Genomic DNA, 23,606 nt, shown 5'->3' on the forward strand with positions numbered 1-23,606 from the left:
AATAATTTTCTTTTAAAAATATATGTTTCTCATGTATTATCAAGTGATTGTCCATTTTAATAACCTCTTGGCTCTTGCCTTACAAATAATCTAATTGAGTAAAAATAAAAATGAAGAAAAACATTTTAAAAAAGAAGGAGCAAATTCAAAGAAAGGCCGCTATAAAGCAACGGTATCTTTCATTCTACTCAAAGGCCAAACACATCCCCTCTATAAAGCTTTCCGTACACATACTCATAATTCCAAAATTTCTGAATTAAAACTTGTTAGACTTTTAACTTGCCTTTTTTCTTACTATATAAAACTAGATAAGTAGTATTATATATACCAAAATATTCTTTCCTCCTTCTTCCTTTTTCTCCCCCATAATAATTATCATCTTTTTCAGTGCCCATTTTGGCCATTTTTCTTCTGTAACTTCTTATTACATACTAATACTATACAACACAGAGATATTTTGTACATATAGAATATTATTTTTATAGCATATGAACAGAGTTGAAGTGGAATTGAATTAAAGGTCAGTTGTTGATTTTTTTTTCCGATTAATTTGTGACTATTTTAAATTGATTCTTTTTTTTCATTTTTGGTTTTGTTTTGTTTTCCAAGTTAATGGTTTTTTTTTGGGGGAATTGGTTTATGGTAAAGTTTGGAATTACTTGTGCAATAGGCAAAACGCGTTGATGGAATAATGGTTTACTGTATTTTTGTATTTGTCTCTGTTTGCAGTTTGTGTGGTTTTCAGTTTATTCTGTTTTATTTTTTTGGATTTTGGCGGGTACAGGGGTTGGGGTTGATGAGTTTGTATTTTTTTATTTATAATTTAAAAATTAGTCTTTTTTTTAAAAATTAATTGTATTAGTTGGTGATAAATGAAGAATTATACTGGAATTTAAATTTTAGAACTAGGGATGGCTACTGGGGTATATGTAATTAAGAACAAGGAAATGATGGGTGTTTTAGGGGTAAATTTCTCTGTAGACTTTGATCTCACTTTCTGATTGTTAAAGCTAATTGGGTATGTTTGGTAAAACTTAAAATGCTTTTAATGGAGAATATTTTTTTATAAAATTTGTTTTCTTGGTTTTTTTTTCCAACAGTGTTTTGTTGGATATGAACGTAGGTGATATTTTTGGTGATTGTACAAGGTGGTGAATAGGTTTGCAGATAGTATTTTGGTGATATTTTTTAGCAATAAAGGTTGAAACAATGTTGAAATATTGAGAAGCAAGTAATATGGAGTAAGAGTTAGATGTTTGTGAAGAAAAATGACTTTTGCCCATAGGTGATAGAAGTCATTTTTCCCATTTTGATAAAAGATTCTCTCTTTTCGAGAGGATTTTCTATAATTCGACGTCAGGACATATTGGAAAATATATCATCAAGGAAAACATTTTCGGGAAAATACTTTTTGCAATACCGAACAATAACCGCTAGGTGATTAGGCTAGTGAGCCAATAACTTCAAAGCTTTAGTTCATTTTATCGTTTCTCTTTTCACGCTTAAGGTTAAGTTCTTTATCAAGATAAGTCAATATGTAAGTGAGCCCGCCCTATGGATCCCCTTTCTTCAATGGGGGAGGGGTCATACCTTCCCCATCAGCTTAGTTTCATAAGTCTAAATGATTTGGGGCACAGAATCTGCCGTAGATGTGAAATTTGCTAATTTTCATTCTCAGCTCTCTCATCACATGAATGAGACATAACTTCTTATCATAAGAATAGTAAACTAAAAATCAGTTTTTGATTGGTTTGAGGATTTCGACCTTGAACCAGAAGAGGTTGTGATTTCTTTGGATAGGCAGGAAAGAGAGATCGGGGTGATGTGTTGGTATGGCCCAAAATGTTTTACCAAAGTAAAATGCTTCTAAGATCAACTCTTTAGTTGGTTATAACTGTCCAACTTAAGGTTATTTTTTGATATATTGGTAGGAATTGAGGGAATGGAGAAGGATAGAATGATTTCAGCAATTGAGCTGGTGGCTATAGTCTTAGTAATAATTCTATGGAAACATTATTCTGGTCCTATCATCAGGCTTTAGGAAATCGAAACAGAGTCGCGTGAACTTCCATTCCCTAACTGTTAAAAAACAAATATCATCTTTTGTTGATTCCAAAAGGAATTCAGAATATGTCTGGAACGTTGGGAGGGGTTTGAGAGGGGAGAAGGCAGAGTCTTAAATAGGATCTCCGATTCAAGAATATTTGCAAGATTTTGTTAATGTTGGACTCAGTAGTCCTTGTAAAACTCTGGATGATAATATGTGGGGATTTTTGTGCATCTCCAACTTACAGCAGGAAATAATATTCTCACCACAATTTCAGACACGAAGATGCAAAATTATGGATAGTGACTCAAAACTGATAAGCAATATTTTGGTTGTTAAATGAAGTCTGAAAAGTTCTTAGTAGATGTGGTATTTCAATATTAAAACAAGTCAAAACAACTACTTAATCTGCATGTTCAGTGAAACAATCATTTTAAATATAACTAGCATTTAGTATAATTGCGAAATGTCAAAACCTAAATCCTTAAGCGAGGCGTATGCTTGCACTGATTTTTTTCTCTCTGTCTTGAAATTCGAATTATTTTCTATAAGAAAGGAAAATATGTCCATGGAAAATAATGTATCCTTATGATCCTATCCACACTATCACTTATCAGTTGTACCACTTCTGCATTTGTTAAATGTTTGGCACATATGAGAAAAGGAAACGCAAACTGTATTAAGGTTTCCTAATTGAAGCAATTGACTGCCCTGTAGCTCAACACATTAAACAGCATAACTTATAATTATTTATCTATTTGCTTTTTTTATTTGGCCGTCTATCTTTCTCTTGATCTATTAGGACCAGCGCTACATGTCTCAAACTCTCAATCCTATTTTCATGTTTAATTTATTTAGGTGGAAGTTATGATACATATGCATCATTGCTCATATTCAACTCTGACTTCATTGCCAATAGCACTATCAGAATATTGCAAATAATGTTGACAGATACTTCATATTACTAACATAATATCATTGTAATATCCATAGATTTCATATTATCTACCAATAGATCTGAATAGTCTTATCCTTCTTAGCTGAGCCCTTCATTAACTGGCTCTATTCAGGTAGATAAATACAATTTAGAGGTGAGACGAGATTCTTCATTTGGCAATTTTTCTGAAAGAGATAATTATGTGTGAGCCGGAGTCTGAAGCTGCTCGTGGGGTTCTTAGTTTTCTCGATGTGGACCAACTTTTTAGTTCCAACTATTACGGTGATGGTAGAAAGCATGACGTTGAGATATGTCATGAACAATATGCCAGAGAAAATCAGTATCACACATCATATTGCAATGTTGACAATGATGAGGCTATTGCTCATCTTTTACAAGAAGAATTGTCAGAGTTGTCCATCGCAGAAGATGCTGAATCTTCACATGCAGATGAGCAGTATTTGCAAGCCTCCACTGGTATACAACATTGGCATACTCCTCCAAGGGAGTACTATGCTGGTACATTTCTTGTTTTCAGTTTTGTGATTTTTCCTCGAGTTTAAACATTTGCTAATTTATATATGATTCACAGGGCGTGACACTGGCCTAGAAGCTGATGATGTGGGGCCTTCAAGTTCTTGTTCTAGTCCTGGCGATAGATCATACGATGGAGAAGAGTATACCTACACATTGGAAATACAAGATGAATTTGAGCTTGATGGAGAAGTAGGGAAGAGAATAAACCAGCTGAGTGCTGTTCCTGTAAGTGTAGTGTCTGTTAGTATATCGAGAACACTAATTCACTTTGTGTACGAGGACATGTGTGGTGCTGTGCACCTTTGGCCATTTTCTTGGCACTGATTTAGTTTCTTATAACAATTTGTGTTATTAACCATGCAGCATATTCCTAGAATAAATGGAGAAATACCTTCAGTCGATGTAGCAACTTCTGATCATCAAAGGCTGCTAGATAGGTATCTCCTGATCCCTCCGACTTAAGTTTTCAAGTAGACAAATTTTTTGTGTATGAACGAGTTAATGACATATGAACTTATGGTAGTGCTTTGCTTAATTCTCTCCAATGTCTGAGCACTTTTCAAGGTAATGAAATGTAGCTTCACTGCAAGAAATGCATACCTCTATTGTGATAGGTGTCTCCAGAAACATTTCTCTATTTTTTTTAGGTTTTCTCTTTCTTTATTAGTTCATTCTTTTACTGGTGGTTCTTACTGCCTGCTATTCGAAACGTAACGTCTAACCCCTCCAGCATTTTGAGCAAAGAGAATCAAATGGGAGAGATGGGACCCGGGACAAGCACAGAAAATAATTGTTGTGGAATGAGTCAACTAGTATTTTGTGCTTTCTAAATAAACACTTAAGAAGCACATTCCAGTAGATACTGTTAACCCTTTGTTTGCTTAAAGTCACAGGACAATGCCTGCTGTTTTTCATTTTGTTCTGTTTTGTTGTGTTCTTTTGTTAGGTTTGTGCCACCTAAGTTTCCTATGAAGTTGATATTGTTGTGTTTTTTCATTAGGTTTTGTGCCACCTTAGTTTCTATGAAGTTGATATTTTTGCCAATTCAATTGAATGGTAATATTATTGCTGCTTGCTTCAGATTGCAATTATTTGACTTGGTGGAGCACAAAGTGCAAGGAGATGGCAACTGTCAGGTTACTGTATTACTTGGTTGATTTGTCTTGCAGTAATGATATCAAACTGTCTATAGACGCTCATGAATTGATTTCTGGTGGAAGAAAAAAATTGTTTTCCCTTTCCTTAAACTACTTCTAGCATAATTTTTAACCATAAACAAAAGAAGGATCCACAATTCTTTAAGTTTGTCTCTTGAAAAATCTCAGTATAAAAAGGTGCTAGGTGGTACGGAGGTCCTGCTCTCTGGTTCAAAGAAGAAAGGGAATAAAAAACAACAAACATAATGTTTGATGACGGTTTATCAGTATTCCTTACTTTTGGAATTAACTCTTTGGTTCTGATAGGAACTTGTTGTCGGTGTTTGTGACGGTGAAATGGTGAATGAAGTGGTTCATAACAGGATTTTGAGAAAAATTGGAATATGAAACTCAAGTGAGGTAGTGTCAGGCTGATTGCCATCACAACTTTATTAAAAAATATTTGTGGATTTTCAGTAGTTTGAAAAAGGGCAATTCAAACTTTTTCTTAACTCTTTAGTTTTATGGGGTAAGGGAACTTAAGCCCATTTTTCCTAAAGTGGATTAGGCTTCGCCTCCGATTCTAAGTTTGTTGAGATAAGGTTCCATCCTATTTCTTTCTAATGCACATCTTTTCACATGTCCTCTTTTGTTCCAGTTCCGTGCTTTATCAGATCAATTCTATCGTACACCAGAGCACCACAAATTTGTCAGACAGCAAGTAGTCAGCCAGGTGCTTGTCTAAGTGAATAAGATAATCTTCTTTATGATATTTCGATTTCATTTTTGAATTATTTCACATACATTTTAGCTGAGTATGTTTTTTAAAATCATTTTGTCTTGTCAGCTTAAACATCATCCGGAGATGTATGAGGGATATGTCCCAATGGAATATGGAGAGTACTTGAAGAGGATGTCCAAGTAATTCTCAGACCTTTGTTTCTCCATTTTGAAATTCTGCATTACCTTTTCTCCTTTAAATCTACATCTGCTTATATATTGGTTGAACCAGGAGTGGGGAATGGGGTGATCATGTTACGCTGCAGGCTGCTGCTGACTCGGTATTGATTATTGCCCTTATTTGCTTCCTTTGGTTTTTCTCTCCATTTGATTACTTTGGTTTACTTTTTAACCTCGGAATATAAGAACCTTAAGCTATTATTGGCCAGACCATAATTTGGATGTCCTGGTATAGTGCCTCCATTGGGTACTTTACTAGCTTTTGTTAATTCATATGCCTCTATTTTGCTATTTCTTTCTTTCACTCTCCATTTTGAGTGGTTGTGATGCATTTTTTTATTGTATATGCGTAGCTCCTCTTATGAAGACTTTATTTGTGAGATGTTAGACTAGGATGCATTGGTTTGTGAATGAACCTACTTGTGTTGCACATTGATTTTGCCTTTTTGTCTTGTGGGCAGTATGGTGTGAAAATTCTTGTTATAACGTCATTCAAGGATACATGTTACATCGAGATTCTTCCGAAGAATCAGAAGTCAAACAGAGGTAAGCTAGTTCTCAAACTTTGAATTGCTTTTACCTTTCTGTAATATCCTCTACTTTACAAAATGTGATTGAACAAGTTTTGATTACAAAAATATTTGGAAGTGGGAGTGACATAGATCCTATTTCTCAATTTCCATGTATCTCAAATAAAAAGTCATGAGTCACCTAATGCTGTACATATTTCCAGTTTGCAGTTAAAGATGCTTTCCTCAGCTGTAATTCCACTAACTGAGAAACCATTATAGAGTTCTTATATCCTTCTATTGATACTTTCTGCAATGCAGTTTTAGACTTTTAGCCAAAACCGCGACATTTTCAGGACCAAATTCAACAATTCAAAAAGGGGAGATAGTATGATAATTCTTAACACCAAATTAGTACTCCCCCATTGGCGTTTCAGACGACACAGGCTACACATGTAGATGAAGGAGATAATTTGATTATGCATATTGTAGTAATAGTAGTGAATGAAATTATAGAAGTAGCTGGTACCAGAGCAACCTGATTTACTGGATGAATTTGATTCTTCAAATTTGTGCCAGCTATGGAAAAGTTAGTACGATATTTGTATCAAACTTTTTCAGAAGTCCAAAATCAGATAACTACTCTGATAAAGTAGGACCGCTGGAGTTAAAGAGACAACATAAGTTTATTACATGAGTCATGTGAAGAATGCAAAGAGTACTTTTGATCTTTGGACTGTAAAGTTTCGGCCTGCCTTGACAAAAAAATTGCGCAAGGGGAAGGAGGGATGAATGGATGACTATGAACCCTCAAGGACAATCTTAAGCAAATCCGATCTTGCGTTTCATGAAAAGGAGATTTTGAAGAGTCGCCCGTTTTATCTCTTTTGAAATCTAACTTCCAACTCATAACATGGATGCTTTGACATTCACATTCTCCTTTTAGAGACCTGAATTTGTCTGTTTTAACATATTGAATGATTATGAGACGGTTGTAAGTTTAATGAATGGGGGCAGCTTTATATTGGTTATGTATGCATGTCATTTATTCTATGCCATTGTATCATACCTATACTATGAAGCCAAGTGTTTCTCAAGCAAATCTTGAGATTGCTTGGAAGAGAAATTAAAGTATGAATGCAATTTCTTTGTACATATGCACTTTGTAAGAGTGGTGTTTTGAAGTCTTGATATTCATTCGCTCACGCCATTTTAATTGTTTCTCTTGTTTTTTTCTTCTTGCAGTCATATACTTGAGTTTCTGGGCAGAGGTGCACTACAACTCAATCTATCCTCGAGGAGGTAGTTGCTTGTACTTTTATCTCCCGTTTCTGTTACACACTACCCTCCCCAGACTCCACGGTGGGGGCACGGTGGGGGATAATACTGGGTATGTTGTTGTTGTATCATATTATCATATTATTCTAATACTGTAGTTTGATGCTCCATTCTAGACTTCCTACCATTTGACTTTAAGAAGAAGAAGAAGAAGTGGAGTTTCTGGAATAAGCATTAACAGTTCTGGACCTATTCAAAGGCACACGCTTATATACAACGGCATCATTCAGGAGTCGGTACACAGCTTCTGATGCAAGACTTACATATTATTCTTTTCTTCTTTGATAAACAATACTTACTTTTCATTCTTATAATAATTGTTCACAGAAATTATTACAGTATAGCATAGTCAATAGTTTTATCAGTTGCATAATAAGATCATATTGTTGTATAGACATCTTGTTTTTCTTCAAACATTGTGCTCCACATGCACATCTCTCCAATTAGCACAATGGTCTACACAAAATCTCATATACTTTGTTATACTGGGTCTTATACTTTGTTGAGTTTGGAAAGGAGCTTGGCATAAGTGGTATAGTTGTTGCCATGTGATCAGGAGGTCACAGATTCGAGCCGTGAAAATTGCCTCTTGCAAAAATGCAGGGTAAGGCTGCGTACGATAGACCCTTGTGGTCCGACCTTTTCCCGGACCCCGCGCATAACGGGAGCTTAGTACACAGGGCTGCTCTTTTTTATAGCTTGTTCAGCTGTCATGCTATGAACACTAGTGAAGATTTCTTACCAAAATAAGATATGCAGCAAAATCCAACTGGAGTGGTAAATAATTTAGTAATGTTTGTAACTTAAAACAGTTTGCATATATTGAGAGCTTACAATTCATGCGTCTAAAAACAAAGATAAATGAATATATAAGCTAGTTTCAACCTTTTCAAGCTTATGAGAATGGATACTACAATAAATAACTATGCCTTAGTTCCAAACAAAGATGAAAATGAGAATGGATACAAGTTACTGTTGTATAATTATTAGGATAGTAATTACACTAAAATTTAATTATTTAAAAAATTATAGAAACTGTTTTACCTAATGTGAAACATAGGAAGTATTCAAAACCAGCTACATAATGTAACATCTTCCTTGGCCATAGCGACTACTAATTTACAAAAATCAAAAAGTTACTATTGGAATATATATCAGAAATTAACATCCTTTACCCTTGAATTAACCTTTTTTTACCAAAATCCCCAAAAATATTGACCCTCCTTTGATCAATTTTACCAAAAGCCCAAAAAATTGACCCTCCTTTGATCCTTTCCAATCTTTTGGATATAGCTAAAAAGGACCTTAAGTCTAGAAACTAACACATTGACCCCCCTTCCCCACAAAAAAAGCTGCCATGACTCCATATCTACTTGTTCTCATCCTCACAGGCGACTTTTTTCTCGCCGTCATCGGCAGTCACCGGCTGCAAAAGCAATGCCGTGAACGGCATGTGTCGATACTCATTGCCGGAAAATTCCAAAGCCGGTTGGTACAAGTCGAGCCGGCAACTCGGCGGCGGGGTCATCGAGAAGATTCCGCCGCTCACCGGAAAACCAGAAACCGGCTGATCACGGCTTACCGGAGCCAAAATCGACGGCGGTGACCGGGACAAGGGTACGCTCTCCGCCGTCGTGATGACATGCCCCGACGGAACCGTGCCGGTGCCGGTGGCAGCGATAATTGCCGGCTCCGCGTGGCGGAGCAGCCACTCGATGGTCTCGCCGTCGGTCCGGTGACCTAGTTCCTTCGTTAGCTGGAAAACACGCGCCGCGCATAACGCTGGCATCCTCACGCGCCGCCCTCTGCCATTGACCTTCGTGTGCCTGTCTTTGTTTGAAGAAGCAGCAATCCTAGTAGATAAAGAATGCTTCTTTTTGGGACCCACCACAAGGGCATTATTGTCATTTGACACTGAGTTAATGCCACCACTTCCAGCGACGTCAACAGCGCCGGTGGATTTGGTGGGAGGAGGGGTGAAGTTGTGGTGAAGCACAATTTCTGAACCCATTATTAGGGTTTTTTTTTTGAATGGGGGAAAAGGGAGGGAGTTGTACTTTGAGCTTTACGGATGATTTTTGATGACCCCACAACGAAAAGGGAAAGAGTTTGGGGGAGTTTTTATAGTGGGGTGAGGGGATAAAGAGGGGGGGAAAGCATTAAATGTGAAGTAAGATTGTTTTGGGTAGGTTTGTGGATTACTGACAATCTGTTCTTGGTAACTGTGTGGGCTTTTTGGGCCTGTTTTAGAAGATTTTTGTCTCCACAAAAGGGAATAATCTTGAGAAATGAGTATATATTTTTAAGGCTTCAAAAAATAATAGTCAACAATATATATATTTTTTATAGAAAAAACTATAGGATATATTGTATTTATCATTAGTAACTTTACTTTTAGAAAATTATCATTTGTAGTTATATTTGAATTTTATAGCAAATTCACTTGTAATACTGAAACGAGAGATCAATTGTTTTAAACTAAAATAAGAGAGCTTGCTCTCGTAGCTCAGTTGGTTAGACTTTAGAACACTCGCTTAGTAAGCAAAAGGTCTTGAGTTTGACTCTTCACGAGTTTTTTTTTTTTTTTTTTGTATTTCTGTATTTCGCCCTTGGTTGTATTCATTGCGCAAACGAATATAGTTGATACAAATATAATCGATACAGGTTGTATCCTTTGCATACATCCCTGTATTTTATTCTGGTTGCATGTATTCGTCGCCATAACGAATACAGTTGATGCTGTTGTATTCGTTTGCGAAAAAGAATACAGTTAACACAAGTTATATTCGTTGCGCGTCTGAATACAAGTGATATAAAGCTGGTAACAATTTTGAATAGTAGTTACGAATGTTAATTAGGCAAATTATAGTTATGTATGATAATTAGGCTCCAAACTGTAGTACTTTATGAAAATTCCCCTTTTTTGTATATATGTGAATTATATACATATAATTTATATTTTTGATATACTTTTAGCTAACAAATGCAATTAGTTCCAGTCGATTGACAAATTTTGTATTTTGCCCTAAAGTCTTGTTATGCTCTTGTGGGTCCTAGCAAGAAAGTCAATATCTTTTACTTTTTTCCTTCGTCGCATTCAAATTAAGACACATAAATTAAAACGGTTCGAGTAGTAAATTATTTTTAATTTATGGTCTAAAATGAAGCCATAAAATATCATATAAAATATATGTAATTCATTTTGAATCACATCAAAAAGGAAAAATATGTCATAAAATAGGATAAAGGGAGTATTGTTACAAATTGTAAATTATAGTTAAAGTAAGAGTTGTTTCTTTGATAGCATAGTTCTCTCTTTTAAGAACGGACAGAGGTAAAATAGATTAGCAGTATTTTCTTAGTGGGAGTGGATTAACTAAATCCATGGTTGGATTGAGAGAACTTGAACAATTATTTTTGTAATAAATGTAAGTTTTTGCTAATATTTTATGAACTTGACTCGAGAAAAGCTATTTCCCCATATCAGAATAAAATGAATGAACAATTCTCAAAATTTCAAATAAGTAATTCCATGGAGGGCAGACTAATTTGGCTTTTGGATTTTGATTCAATTTGAAAAATTAGTTTTAAGAAGTTTTTGGAAGGTAGTTTAGGAGAGATTATGTATTTGGATTACTCTTTTGTAAAGAAAAATAGCTTAAGAATATTATGTAGTTCTTTTTTGAGAAAATTTAGTAGGGATTATATTTTGTTTAAATTATTTTGTGTTGATTTTTAGGAAATCAATTTTTTTTTTAAACGAAAGAGGATTGTTTTTTTTTTAAATAGTTGGAAAAAACTTCATAATCGAGGGGTTGTTTCGTTTAGTTTTTAGAATTACAGACTTTTTCTCAGTAAACTGGAGGGCAATAGTAATTAAAGCAAATTAAGCAGTCATTACAATAGTAGCATGAGTATCATATATGACACCAGATTTCCAAATCTGGCCAAATTATTACAAAATATGAACAATTGCAAGAAACGAACAAAAACAATTTGATTACTTCTTGCTCTAAATAACTAACTTTATCTCATTGATTCAACTGTTCAAATTGGACGTTTAAGATCTCACTCTCCAGCCAACTTCATAATAAAAATTTGTTTTCACCACAAAAACTTTCAACTAATACAATCTGGTCAAATGTCCAATTTTTTTGGTTTCCCACGCGGTGTTCGGTACCCACATTGAAGCCCGACTATATCCGGAATCGCGCGGGTAGGGCCTCATTCGGGGGGGGGGGGGGTAGCGCTCCCTACCAAGGATTTTTCCATACCCAGGGCTCAAACTCGAGACCTCTGGTTAAGGGAGTAGTAGCCCCTTCTAATGCACCACATCCTTTGGTGGTCAAATGCCCAATTTTTCAAAAAGCGTCTCATCCAACAAATAACTTTATTGAGAACATGACCTTTTTCTATACACGAATCTAGAATTTAAATTTAATGAGTTTGAGTTTTAAAGTTTTAAATTTATTAGTATAATTTTAGATTTGGGTTCATAGTATAATTTTTTTAATTTATTATTTTCACATACATATACATATTTTATGTTGAAAATATCAAACCAACGATCCCTTCGATAATTTGAGAAGGATTCGATCGAACTTGAAGCTGAAGAACAAAGAAGGAGCTGCAGCCAACTTCAAACAAAAATTTCACTCATTTGGGTGAAACTTCAAGCAAAAACACACAAATTTAGCTCCCTTATATATTAAGAATTATTACACAAATAGCCGGATCGATTCAATATTTACTATTTTTAGGCAATATACATAAATTATACATCAATTATACACAGTTATACATATACATTCGCTAACTACTTTTAGTTTAAGAAATTACGTGTACGACTATTTGAATTAATTCTTCTATATATTTATGAAGTTGATTTTGAAGTGGCTAGACTTACAAAAATTTAATAAATATCCTTTCTAAAATGCCAATGGTATTGTCCAAATAAATGAAAGATACAGGGGTATTATAGTCAATACAGTATAAAAAACCTCATCCGATGGGGTTTATCAATTCTGAGGCAAAGAAGAGAAGAAAGCCATCTCATATATACAAAACTTCAAACTTTGCAAAGCCAAGAAAACACACTCAGTCACTAAAACCCCCTCTTAATTCTGAATAAAGATTGCTTTTTTGCAACCCCATATGCCAAGAAAATAGTTGTACAATATAAAGTGAAGAAATTCACCAAAAAAAAAAAAATAATTAGCAAAAATGGAGGCAGCTGGAAGAAACTTGCTTTCTTCACCACCAACAAATTTTTCTCATAAAACCCAACTCAGCAGAAGTTCCCCTTCCATTTCCTCTTCAGGTAATTCTTAAATTTGTTGAATTTCAACTGTTTTTGCCTTTCTTGGTTCTTGTAATGTTCCATTTGGCCATGTTTGTAACTTTAGTTTTAGAAAGCTAATGACTTTAGTTGAAGAGGAGCCTTGGCCTAACTGGTAAAGTTGCCTCCATTTGACCAGGAGGTTGGGTTCAAGCCGTGGAAATAACCTTCCTTGGACCCCGCGCATAGCGGGAGCTTAGTGCACCATGCCCTCTTTTTTAATGGCTTTTAGTGAAATGTAGCCTAAATTTGTTAATTCTGGATTAGTTATTCAATGTTTTTCCTAGTTACTTCTTTGCCATGATATTGATGCTAGATTGTTTCTTGGTCAATTGATAGAAATGACCATTAATTCTATGTTAAGTGTGCCATGTTGGTTGAGGGAATGGACTGATGTCTCCTTATATGGTCTTGGACAATCCTCGTCTCCTATGGCGGAGCTAGATCTTAGGATGCGCATTCGACCGAAACCAGTAGCTTTGTCCCAAACTCTATAATTGTTTTAAAAAATCCATTGGATATATATAAATATTAATTTAGAACCCAATAACTTAAAGGGACTATAATCCCGAATCTATAAGTTTCAATTCATGGCTCCGCCTCTGTGTCGTCTCATGAGCTAGCTTTTGGAGTTGTGTTAGGCCCGATGTATATATGCATTTTCTTTTTTTTTTACATTCTTTGCTTAGTTACCATTGGAAGTAAAATATGGAGTTAAGAATGAGTTTAGTTATGTGAGTTATGTGAACTGAAACAATTTCAAATATATCTTCTGCTTCATTTTCTATCCAATTCAGGTTTTCTGATTTTGGACTTTCGCATATTTTTGTGATATTTTCATGTTTAGGGATTTTTCCAGATATCAATTATCTAATGTTGGGTTTTTAATGTTTTCTTGGAGGATAGAATTTAATTCAATTTATGATGGTTTTCAAAAATTGAGCTTGTAAAACTGAGCTTGGGAGGTCAGTTTGATGAAAGAATTCGAGTTACAAATTATCACTATTGTAACCAGATAGTTAGTGAATTTTGTCACATTTCTGAATATATCCTGTAAGGATGCACAGACGTTTTTGAATTTTCTACAAGGCTTCATTCATAATCGGGATTTTTCTATTGTTGTGCTGATAACTAAATATTTCTTTTCTCCCACTATATTTCCGTTCTCTCCCTATTTTCTCAGAACGACAAAGAACTCTCATATGGGCTCCACCTCATATTTGGTCAAAGTCAAACATTCTTTTTCATTATCGCCATAATGTGTCAGACTTTTCTAGTTTTTATCACAACATGGTGACTGTCACCACTCACCAGCAGGAGAGACCACAGATTGAAGGTCAATATTAAGATGGTTGATAATAGAAATAAGAATTTAAGTACATAGTATTTAACTAAAGTTGTTCCTTAGTATTGAAAATCCGTAGATACCATAAAAATGATTCTCCTTATGAAAGATGTCTTTGATTGTGTGTAATCACTTCTTCTCGATACAGAAAAGAAAACAGAGTTTCTAGTTTCAATGACTTACTGGCATTGTCCTTTACTGCCAGATATCTGTAAAATAGAGGATGGAATCCCAATGCATAGTATTGAACTGTCTGTTAAGAGGACTAACTATCTGAGGAATACCAGAAATATGCCAAATTTGGCTAGGACAAATGATTGTTAGAAGGGTTATCCAAAGAAATTAGGTGAACTTTAGTACTATTGCATTGCTTCCTTAGAGGTGTTTTTTTAATTTTTATACGGTAGGAGCCTGTGACATTTGTACTCTGCTTTTGTAGCTGTAGCTTTCAATCGTTTCATGACTTGTGAATAATCCTATTTCTTAAGGACCTTAGTTTAATATTACATGATGAAACTTGCAGTTCTGATGCTTTATGAGCTTGTTGCTCCTGCGTTTACTTCAGTGCCACATGCTTATTTGGCTCGACATGTTCCTGCATCAGTTATCAATCCGGAGCAGCAGTTTGAGAATCGGCTGCAATTACACTCAGTAAAGGAAGATAAAACATCCCTGGTGAGTTTCTTGGAGTTCATGACTTTACATTGAGAAACATTTGTCGTCGGTTCATTGTATTACAGTTCTTAAATAAGTGGTAACTTTATGGTATGCATACAACTACCTGTCTAAGCAATATTCTTGTGATTATTAATTTAATGTGGCCCTGATTTTTCTTGCTGAAGGCAACTATAGGTAGGAGGCTTGTGGAAGCTGCATCCTCAGCAATGGAAGAGAATGACGCTGTTGATTCGGAGCAAAATATAAATGCTTTGCAAGTGCAGCTACTTCGTTCGCCTGGTCTATCATATTTGTAAGATGAAGTGACCACATGTGTTGAATCATTATTGTGCACGTAGCATTCTTTATAGTGCAGTCATTTTACTAGTTTACTTTGTGGTTTTGCTGGTAGATTTTCCTCGTACCATATTAAGGAAAAAGGACCACTAACTCTGGATACGGAATCTCTTTCCGACAAGGGAGAGAAATTAATGAACTTCGAACCGCACAACGTGGTTGCTCTTGCTAGAAAGGCTTTGTTGGCATCAAGAGAGGCAGCTTTGTTAGCTAAGGACTCCAAATTACTTGGGACTAACTTTGATGACTCTATTTTTCCAAAGTCAGTTCCTTTAGCTCTCTAGAAAATATCCATGTTAGTTTTCATTTTCATAGTTATCTTCATAATTTATGATCCTGCCTATTTGATTTTCAGTTTGCTGTCCACAAATTTGACTGACGATAAACTGAAAGATCAAAGGATAGCGAGGTCAACACGTCTTCTAGAGAGGCGTTCTAAGAAAAGGGGAGCTCCAACATCAAAACATCAAGTTCAGGAGACAAATCGTTCAGAGAGGCCAGATGTGCGGAGAAGAGTGAACGAATCTATTGATCTTAACGATCCTCTTCGAATGTTTCTATGGGGTCCCGAAACTAGACAACTTTTAACAGTCAAAGAGGAGTCCGAATTGATTGTCAAGATACAGGTATTATTGCCCTTCTTGTTTCCGTTCCTATAGAAATTGTTTTTCATAAAGCAACAAGGAGTCAATTCAATATCTGGTCATGTTTCAGAATACCATGAAATTACAAGAAGTGAAGCATCGGCTTCAAACTCAGTTTGATCGTGAACCAACAATGATCGAGTGGGCTGAAGCTGCAGGACTTACTTCTCGAGAATTGCAATCACAGCTTCGTTCTGGAAAGAGCAGCCGTGACAAATTAATTAACGCCAATTTGCGAATGGTGGTTCATATTGCTAAGCAATATCAAGGGCGTGGTCTCAGCCTTCAGGATTTATTGCAGGTAAATGGAGATTAAGAACATAAGACATCAATTATTTGGCCACCATTCTGAGATATGTTTGTATAGCTAAGCAATATCAAGGGTGAGTCTAACATTGAGAACATGCAATTTTCTTGTCTTTGGGTTTATCATTTATTTAGTTGTTTTTACTTTGCCTGGTGATGGACTGGGTTGTTGCAGGAGGGAAGCGTGGGACTTATGAAGAGTGTCGAGAAGTTCAAGCCTCAAGCTGGTTGCCGATTTCCCACCTATGCATACTGGTGGATAAGGCAAGGAGTTAGGAAGGCCATATTTCAACATTCTAGGACAATTCGTTTGCCAGTAATGCCCTTTTATAGGATTACTATGTTGAATTTTTGCATATAAGCTAAAGTGTGACTTTCTATTTGTTGGTTTAAAATTTTTTCTAAAGTTCACTAATGTGAAACTTCTGCAAGAAGCTAAATTTTTTTCTTTCTATTTGTTTGTGACGACTATTGATCCATATCTGGATATCTAAGTAACTGACCTGGAATTGCAGGAAAATGTGTATGCCCTACTCTCCAAGGTAAAAGACGCCAAAAAGTTATGCATCCAACAAGGTAATCATCATCCGACCAGAGAAGACATTGCTTCATGTGCTGGAATGAGTGTGGAAAGGTTGCAGAGTCTGCTTTCCGCGGCTAGAACACCTCTTTCAATGCAACAGTTAGTATGGACAGATCAAGATACTACTTTCCAGGTGATTTTTCTTTGTGCCACTTCATGCTATCGAGGAACTCACTAAGTAAATCAAAATGTATAAAAAAAGCGAAGTCCAATATTTATCTCAGTTTATAGGAAAATCTCAAAAAGCAAGATATCCACCCCCTTCTAGTGCTCCTTCTTTACCAAATCAGAAGCATATTACTCTATTGTTTTTGTGGCTCACATGTGCTACTGCTTAGTCCAAGGGGCTATAAAATCTGGTTAAAAATAGGTCTAATTTTTGACCTGCACTTAGAAAGTTCCGCATTATTTTGTACTGAGAAGCATTTGGTGAAAGAGGTTACGTGCATTTAGTCGAAGAAATGCTGTTAACTGCTTTTGTGCTACAAGCATGAGCCATCTGTAGGTTTGGGTAGGCAGTGAAGGTTTGGTTCTCACTACAACTTCTGCTTCTCACGACCTATTGATGATCTCTACACAGAGGCGGATCCAAGATTTGAACTCTATGGTTCGAGTTCGGGATTCTACCACAACCCATTTAATTTACAGGGTTCGAAATATATTTTATGAACTTTTTTAGTGAATTTTCTAACACATACACTGGTTCTGAGCCAAAGCTATTGGGTTCGGATATACCCGTAATGTTAGCACTACATCTACCCCTGTTTCTACAAGGAGAAGTTCAAAGAAATGAATGGAAGTGCCATTTCGTCTTTATATATGTTTTTCGCCGGAGAAGAAAGTTACTAGGAAGTGTTTCCGTGTTTATGACTTTCTTTGCTTTCAGCAACTCTGTTTTTGGACAGTCTTTTCTCTGGCATTTCTTGGTTTTTTTTGACTATGTTCTGTTATTACATGTGATTATGTGTTATATCTCTCCAGAGAATGATTGTACGTATATGCAAGATTTAGGTATCCGCCTCAAATAATTGACTTAAATGCTGCAGGTGTCTAACTGTAAAATGTCCAATCTTTTTTGACTCTACTGAAGAGCGAATGTCGTCTTTTTCAATCCAGGAAATTACTGCTGACAATGCAATTGAAGCACCAGAACTGAGCGTGTCAAAGCAACTAATGAGGCGCCATGTACGTAACCTCCTAAATGTTCTGAGTCCAAAGGAGAGGAAGATAATCCGACTTAGATTTGGCATTGGAGATGGTGAGCGAAAGTCACTCTCTGAAATAGGTGCTGTTTTTGGGCTGTCAAAGGAGCGAGTTCGACAGCTGGAGAGCCGCGCACTATACAGGCTAAAGCAGAATCTTAACAGCCACGGGCTTGATGCCTATAGTGATTTGCTCTTTTAGGTCCGAGTCTCGTCAATTCACACAATGAGATTCAAGGTGGAGCAGTGGCTGATGAGGGCAGATGTAGTTAACAATGCACAGTACATACAAGTAGCTCGCTTTCTTTCTCTATTCGCTTTACAGACAGTGGTGATCATGTTGATCTTGTTCCGACCCTCTTTTGATTTTGTAAGTATCAAGTTGTAAAATCTTTTCTTTCTTCATCCTGACATTTATCCAAATGTAAAATTTTTCTAAAGTTACATAGACAGCTATATTAACAATGTTCTTTTCTAGCTCTTCTGCTTGGAAATGGTGTTGAGTGCATGAACAAAAGTCCAATATTAGAAGTTGACAAGAAGCGAAAGTTACATGAAGTGTAGTTATACACTAAATGGTATGAGTCTTTGGGAAAACCATGCTGACTTGAGTTAAGGCGGATCATATCATGGTAAGAGTCACCTTTGGTATGGCATAGTTCAACAAATGGTATTAGAGCCTATGGTTCAGAGAGCTAGATTTAGCCGAGGGTCTATACTCTATCGGAAACAGCCTCTCTGCCCTTCCAGCGTAAGGTTAAGGCTGCGTATATGTTACCCTCCCCAGACTCCACTTGTGGGTAATCGGGTTTGTTGTTGTTGTTGTTGGTTCGGAGAGCCAGGTGTGGAAAGACACAAAATACTTCTAATGGTCCAGACCATTAAGAGCTAAGAAGTAAGCTTGTCTAAGTGATAATATGAAACATTTCAGTGCCTCGGCCTTTAGTTTGAGATGCATACATATGGGTGACCATTTTATATTATACAAAAAAGGGCCACAAGTACGCCTCTACTATGTGAAAAGGTTCATTTGTACCCTCCGTTATACTATCCGTCCACCACAGGCCCTGGTGTTATAAAATTGATACAAAATTACCCCTCTGATGTGGTCTAACATTTCGCTAAGGTGGACGCCATGTGTATGACATATGGCGAATCTCCAAATAAGTCTAGGAGCCTTGTTGATGGCCATGTACGTAGTTCGACGGTCATAGCGTGTGACTAACAAATTCTCACATTGAAAATTGATGAGAAATAAAAGCTTAGTGATATTTTAAATAGTACTAGTTTTTTTTTTTTGGAAAATCTGTATGAGTCTTGTTTAGGGGTGGCAAATGGACGGGCGGGGTGGGCTGAATTTGGGCGGGTCAAAATGAGTTGCATCAATATATGGATCATTCCCTAACCAACCCAAAGTTTTCTTGGGCTAAGATGGACGGGATTAAGATGGACTAGATAATAGGTCATAGCCCAACCCGCCCAACTCAACCCAATAATAAATATTCATGCTAATCCTATAGAATGCCATCAGCCAAATCGAACTCGATCTTGGTCTAAAACAGTTTAAGACTTGGGCGGATTGGACGGGTCAAATGGTTTTGGCCTGATTTTGCCACCCTAGTCTTGTTAAAAATATTTCACTTCGTACCTATTTAGGAGATCTTTTTTAGGGAATACCCAGCATGTAAGTACGTTGTACACGTTTGGGGTATAAAATTCACATGTTATATACCTTAATAATATATAACAATATAATTCAACTATTCTTAAACAGTCTTTATCTAGTGAAAAAGCAAATGATATATATTCACACATTCAGTTTAACAACTTTACACATTTAACAAATGTGTAGTTTCACCTAACGCTAAAGCCATGTTTTTCTCGCTGAAAATTGTGTTTCATGTTAGTAGTGACACTTTAGCGTTTGAAAAGGCAGGAGGCGCAAGACGAGATGTTACGTTATATTTAATACGAGCAGTGGCGGACCCAGGATTTCGTACAAACAAGTTTAATAAACAATAACGGTAGCTAATAATATAAGGGTTGTCGATTATGACTAGCATAACCCGATAACTTTTTTTTTCTTTTTGTTCTTAACACAATCTCAGCATTTTAAAGTTGGCACTCTAAAATTTTAACAAAGTTGAAAATATTTTTAAAAAGGTACAACAAATTTATCTACTTTCTATTTAATTTAAGAAAAGTTTATTAACCCTAAGATATTTAAATATTTTATTACTACTAAGAAGCTGTTACTTGCAGAAAAAAGAGAATTGAAAAGATTTCTAAATGCTAAACCAATAATTAGTGAAAAAAGAGCTATACAATAAAGCAGAAAATTTAGTATAAAATAATTAAGCATTAATAATAAAATCAAACTAATTGATTATAATGATTTCAATAAATATAATTGCATTTTTTTATCAAAATTTAAGAAAGAATGAAACAAAATTTACTTTGTAGATAGGTTTATTTAATTTATTTTTTAAAGCTGATTAAATTATGGAATAGTTTTTATTGTATTCAAGCAAAGAAAATAAAATGAAACAGAAAAATGACTAGGAATAGGACATGAGAGTAATATTACTACTATTTAGAACACTACTAAGCAGGACTTTGTCGTCCAGCTTCCCGGGGTAAAAATGAAATTTCATCCTGCGGACTATACTTTGGCATTAGTCGACTAAAACTCATGTTCAAGAATATGACGCGTGTCCCTTGAGTTCAATGTTGTGCATATGATTACCTTTGTGCCCTTCTTGTACAGATCGCTTATCTCTTTACGCTTTGCGCTTTCGTCTTCAAGTATTCTCCGACGTCATTCATCTTATCCGAATTTGGGGGTACAAATTTACGATTTAATTTCACTTCCCATAATTTTTTTTTTTGGTTTCCCATCCGGTGTCGGGTACCTGCATTGAAGCCCGATTATATTCGGATTCGCGCCGCGTAGGGCCCCTTTCGGGGGGAAGCGCTCCCTACCAAAGATTTTTCCATACCCAGGGCTCGAACTCGAGACCTCTGGTTGGTTAAGGGAGGAACAGTCCCATCCACTGCACCACATCCTTTGGTGGTTCTCATAGATTCATTTACTCTTAGATATTGTGTTAAATTTGTGAATTCGATGTTGTTGCCGGTAAATTTCTTAACTTTCTATCTAGAAATTTTAGAATTAAGTGTGAAAACGTATTGCACTAATTAATTGACCAATTTGGTTATTGCCTTCTGCAATTCCTTGCTTTCGACGTTCATCTCGTTCTTTGATTTTACTACTTTCTCTGTTTCTGCTTGTGCAATTGTTATGTACTATTTATTTTATTATGGTCAAGAGGGAACCAATAGCGTGTTATATGGGGCGAGGAGTAAGTTACCATAAATTAATGGAGCGTAAGATCCCCGTATCTATTAAATCTTTCCTTTATTTATTGTCTCAATATAATCAACCGCTTTCGCGTATACTTTGGAAACTGAATAAGTTTCTTTGAGACTTACTACAACACAATACCTTATTGGTAATTAATTGTGTTTCTCCAAAATAGTATAATTGACTCTTGCAGAGTTCTCAATTAATTTTGTAATACCACATATTCATCAACACCCATATGGTGAATATCTCTTTTAAAGAGAAAGTTATACCACTATGGTTATGGTCAAAATTATATGCAAGATCTGTTTCTTGCATTACCGTTGTCTTTAAATAATCACATTGCCAAAATATTCTGGCGTACAATAAGTACGTGACCAACGACCATTTATGCCATAATAATGACATTATTTTCTTATATCATCTCAAACCTCCTTCTAGAGGTGAGTGTGGTATATTCACTACCACTAGCACGTTCATATTCTTCCAAGAATGAATATGTATTCATAAATCAGATGTTGTCACAATCACATCATGAATGGACCATAATCATCTGTATGTGCTTTACGAAATCTTATGTCAAATTGATGACAAATATTTTCACAAGTGGGGGATTATTTTGAGAATCCTTATTATTCTCATTACCACGATAATGACGATTATAATTTTGTCTATTGCCACGTCCATATCCATTGATACATTCATAGTAATAATTTTGTCTTCTTTCGGACTTATCACCTACTGCTATCACATTCTCTTAAGGGAATGAGAATGGAGCAAATTCAATGGGATGAGTTTCCACTTTTTGTGCCCATAATCATACATGAATTTGATCATGGCAAGACATAGAATTTTTTACCACTTTAGGTGGTTATAATTTCTTACAAACTCCATTAGAGTTATAATCAAACTTTATTGTCTTTGCTTGTATATAACATCAAATTATAGAATTTAAAGAATTTAAAAGAGAAAAATAAAGTAAAATACTTACCTTAAATCCAGAATTTAATCATGAAGGAAGTTCATGGAATAATTGACAATCATTATGCTCAATTCCAAAGCTTCTGCTCAATTGGTTAGAGTCTCGTGCTGATAACGTGTTATAAAACAATAAAAGAAGAAGAAGAGTATTGCAGAGAAAAGTAGAGGGAGAGAATTCCTATTGATTTGGGATGAATTACAATGGAATAGAACCCTCTATTTATAGGGAGAAGGTGACTTAGCCACCAAGTAATAAACCCTAGAATCTCTCTAAATATAGACATTCACCATAAATAAAATTCTATTTATAACAATGATACAATAATTGAGTTCAACTCATTGGATCTCGTTTAATTCACGGATAATGTTGCTGATTTATGTTCTCTTTTATCACTTGAATGACTTTGTCACAATCATACCATTAATATTAATATTTGTCAAAATTTTTATAGTTATATCATAATTAAAGAAAATAATTTTAGTAAACATTTAAATATGATAATTTCCTACATAGTTAGAGTGAGAAAAAATTAATAAAAATAAAGTCCTATTAATTTAAATGTTCTTAATATTAGAAAAATAAGTAAATGGCCCCAATTATTCTTATCTTTTAATTAGAAAAATAAGTAAATAACCCTAGTTATTCCTCATAAATTGTGTTTCTTAATTTTAATTTAATATGAAAGCAAGATAATAATTGAAAAATATATTATTATACACAGCTTTTCAACTATGATAATATCTTGGATTATCTTTGTATAACCATTAAGAAATTAAGACTAATATATTATTTGTTTGTATTTAATAAAAATACATTATGTTACTTAGTTTAATCAAATATAACAGAAAAAAAAAATTATATTAAGAACAATTGTTCCTTTCCGTTGTAAAGTATGTCCACCTCTTTTTTACTTTTCATTAAATAAAGTCTTTAAATTGAATTTATTTTTAATTTATTCTAGTCCTTAGAGTTTTAATTTGTAGGAAATTTAGGCAGAAGGGTCAAACTTTCTAATATTTGGTAAGAGAACATTTAAGTTAAAATCGTGTTTTAATATTTAGCTTAGAATAATTGCTTAAATCTTAGAAGTAATAAATTTTAAAAGGAAATAATTTATATACGTAACTAAAATCTTTCTTAATTTCATAATTTTAAATAGTTCGAATAAGAAAAGATTTAATATAATAAAAATTTTGATTTATTTTAAAAATTTAAATATTAGGAACATAATTAAATGACTATTCCTAAATATTAGAAAATAATTAACTGACTATTCCTAAATATTAGAGAAATTATTAAATGAATAATCATATATATTAGGATAATAATTAAAAGAATATTTTGTGTAGTCTGAACTCTAGTTT

The 23,606-nt window shown here is 34.9% G+C and overlaps 3 protein-coding genes across 3 annotated transcripts; 2 read left to right on the forward strand and 1 right to left on the reverse strand.

Annotated features, from left to right (window-relative positions):
- On the forward strand, nucleotides 204-7,910 carry LOC109229623 (OTU domain-containing protein DDB_G0284757-like). The gene is made up of 11 exons (XM_019395136.1): nucleotides 204-520; nucleotides 3,118-3,503; nucleotides 3,577-3,746; nucleotides 3,885-3,958; nucleotides 4,603-4,657; nucleotides 5,316-5,390; nucleotides 5,505-5,578; nucleotides 5,670-5,718; nucleotides 6,079-6,163; nucleotides 7,372-7,428; nucleotides 7,581-7,910. Exons 2-11 carry the CDS (start codon nucleotides 3,185-3,187, stop codon nucleotides 7,640-7,642), a joined length of 1,020 nt encoding a protein of 339 aa, XP_019250681.1. The 5' UTR covers nucleotides 204-520; nucleotides 3,118-3,184; the 3' UTR covers nucleotides 7,643-7,910.
- Nucleotides 8,424-9,613, reverse strand: LOC109230608 (transcription factor TCP11). The gene has a single exon (XM_019396070.1). It carries the CDS (start codon nucleotides 9,473-9,475, stop codon nucleotides 8,834-8,836), a length of 642 nt encoding a protein of 213 aa, XP_019251615.1. The 5' UTR covers nucleotides 9,476-9,613; the 3' UTR covers nucleotides 8,424-8,833.
- On the forward strand, nucleotides 12,502-18,373 carry LOC109229624 (RNA polymerase sigma factor sigF, chloroplastic). Its single transcript, XM_019395138.1, has 9 exons — nucleotides 12,502-12,784; nucleotides 14,671-14,822; nucleotides 14,990-15,117; nucleotides 15,217-15,423; nucleotides 15,517-15,787; nucleotides 15,876-16,106; nucleotides 16,287-16,427; nucleotides 16,627-16,827; nucleotides 17,811-18,373. Exons 1-9 carry the CDS (start codon nucleotides 12,688-12,690, stop codon nucleotides 18,096-18,098), a joined length of 1,716 nt encoding a protein of 571 aa, XP_019250683.1. The 5' UTR covers nucleotides 12,502-12,687; the 3' UTR covers nucleotides 18,099-18,373.

The sequence above is a fragment of the Nicotiana attenuata genome, chromosome 7 (genome assembly GCF_001879085.1).
Source record: "Nicotiana attenuata strain UT chromosome 7, NIATTr2, whole genome shotgun sequence".
NCBI classification, from domain to species: Eukaryota; Viridiplantae; Streptophyta; class Magnoliopsida; order Solanales; family Solanaceae; genus Nicotiana; species Nicotiana attenuata.

Excerpts from the sequence above, each read along its gene's own strand:
- LOC109230608 (XM_019396070.1), bottom strand. The coding sequence starts at position 9,475 with ATGGGTTCAGAAATTGTGCTTCACCACAACTTCACCCCTCCTCCCACC.
- LOC109229623 (XM_019395136.1), top strand. The coding sequence starts at position 3,185 with ATGTGTGAGCCGGAGTCTGAAGCTGCTCGTGGGGTTCTTAGTTTTCTC. Across the intron at positions 3,504-3,576 it reads TCCAAGGGAGTACTATGCTG|GGCGTGACACTGGCCTAGAA; the intron begins GTACATTTCTTG and ends TATGATTCACAG. Across the intron at positions 5,579-5,669 it reads TACTTGAAGAGGATGTCCAA|GAGTGGGGAATGGGGTGATC; the intron begins GTAATTCTCAGA and ends TGGTTGAACCAG.
- LOC109229624 (XM_019395138.1), top strand. The coding sequence starts at position 12,688 with ATGGAGGCAGCTGGAAGAAACTTGCTTTCTTCACCACCAACAAATTTT. Across the intron at positions 15,788-15,875 it reads AATTGATTGTCAAGATACAG|AATACCATGAAATTACAAGA; the intron begins GTATTATTGCCC and ends GTCATGTTTCAG. Across the intron at positions 16,107-16,286 it reads GCCTTCAGGATTTATTGCAG|GAGGGAAGCGTGGGACTTAT; the intron begins GTAAATGGAGAT and ends GGGTTGTTGCAG.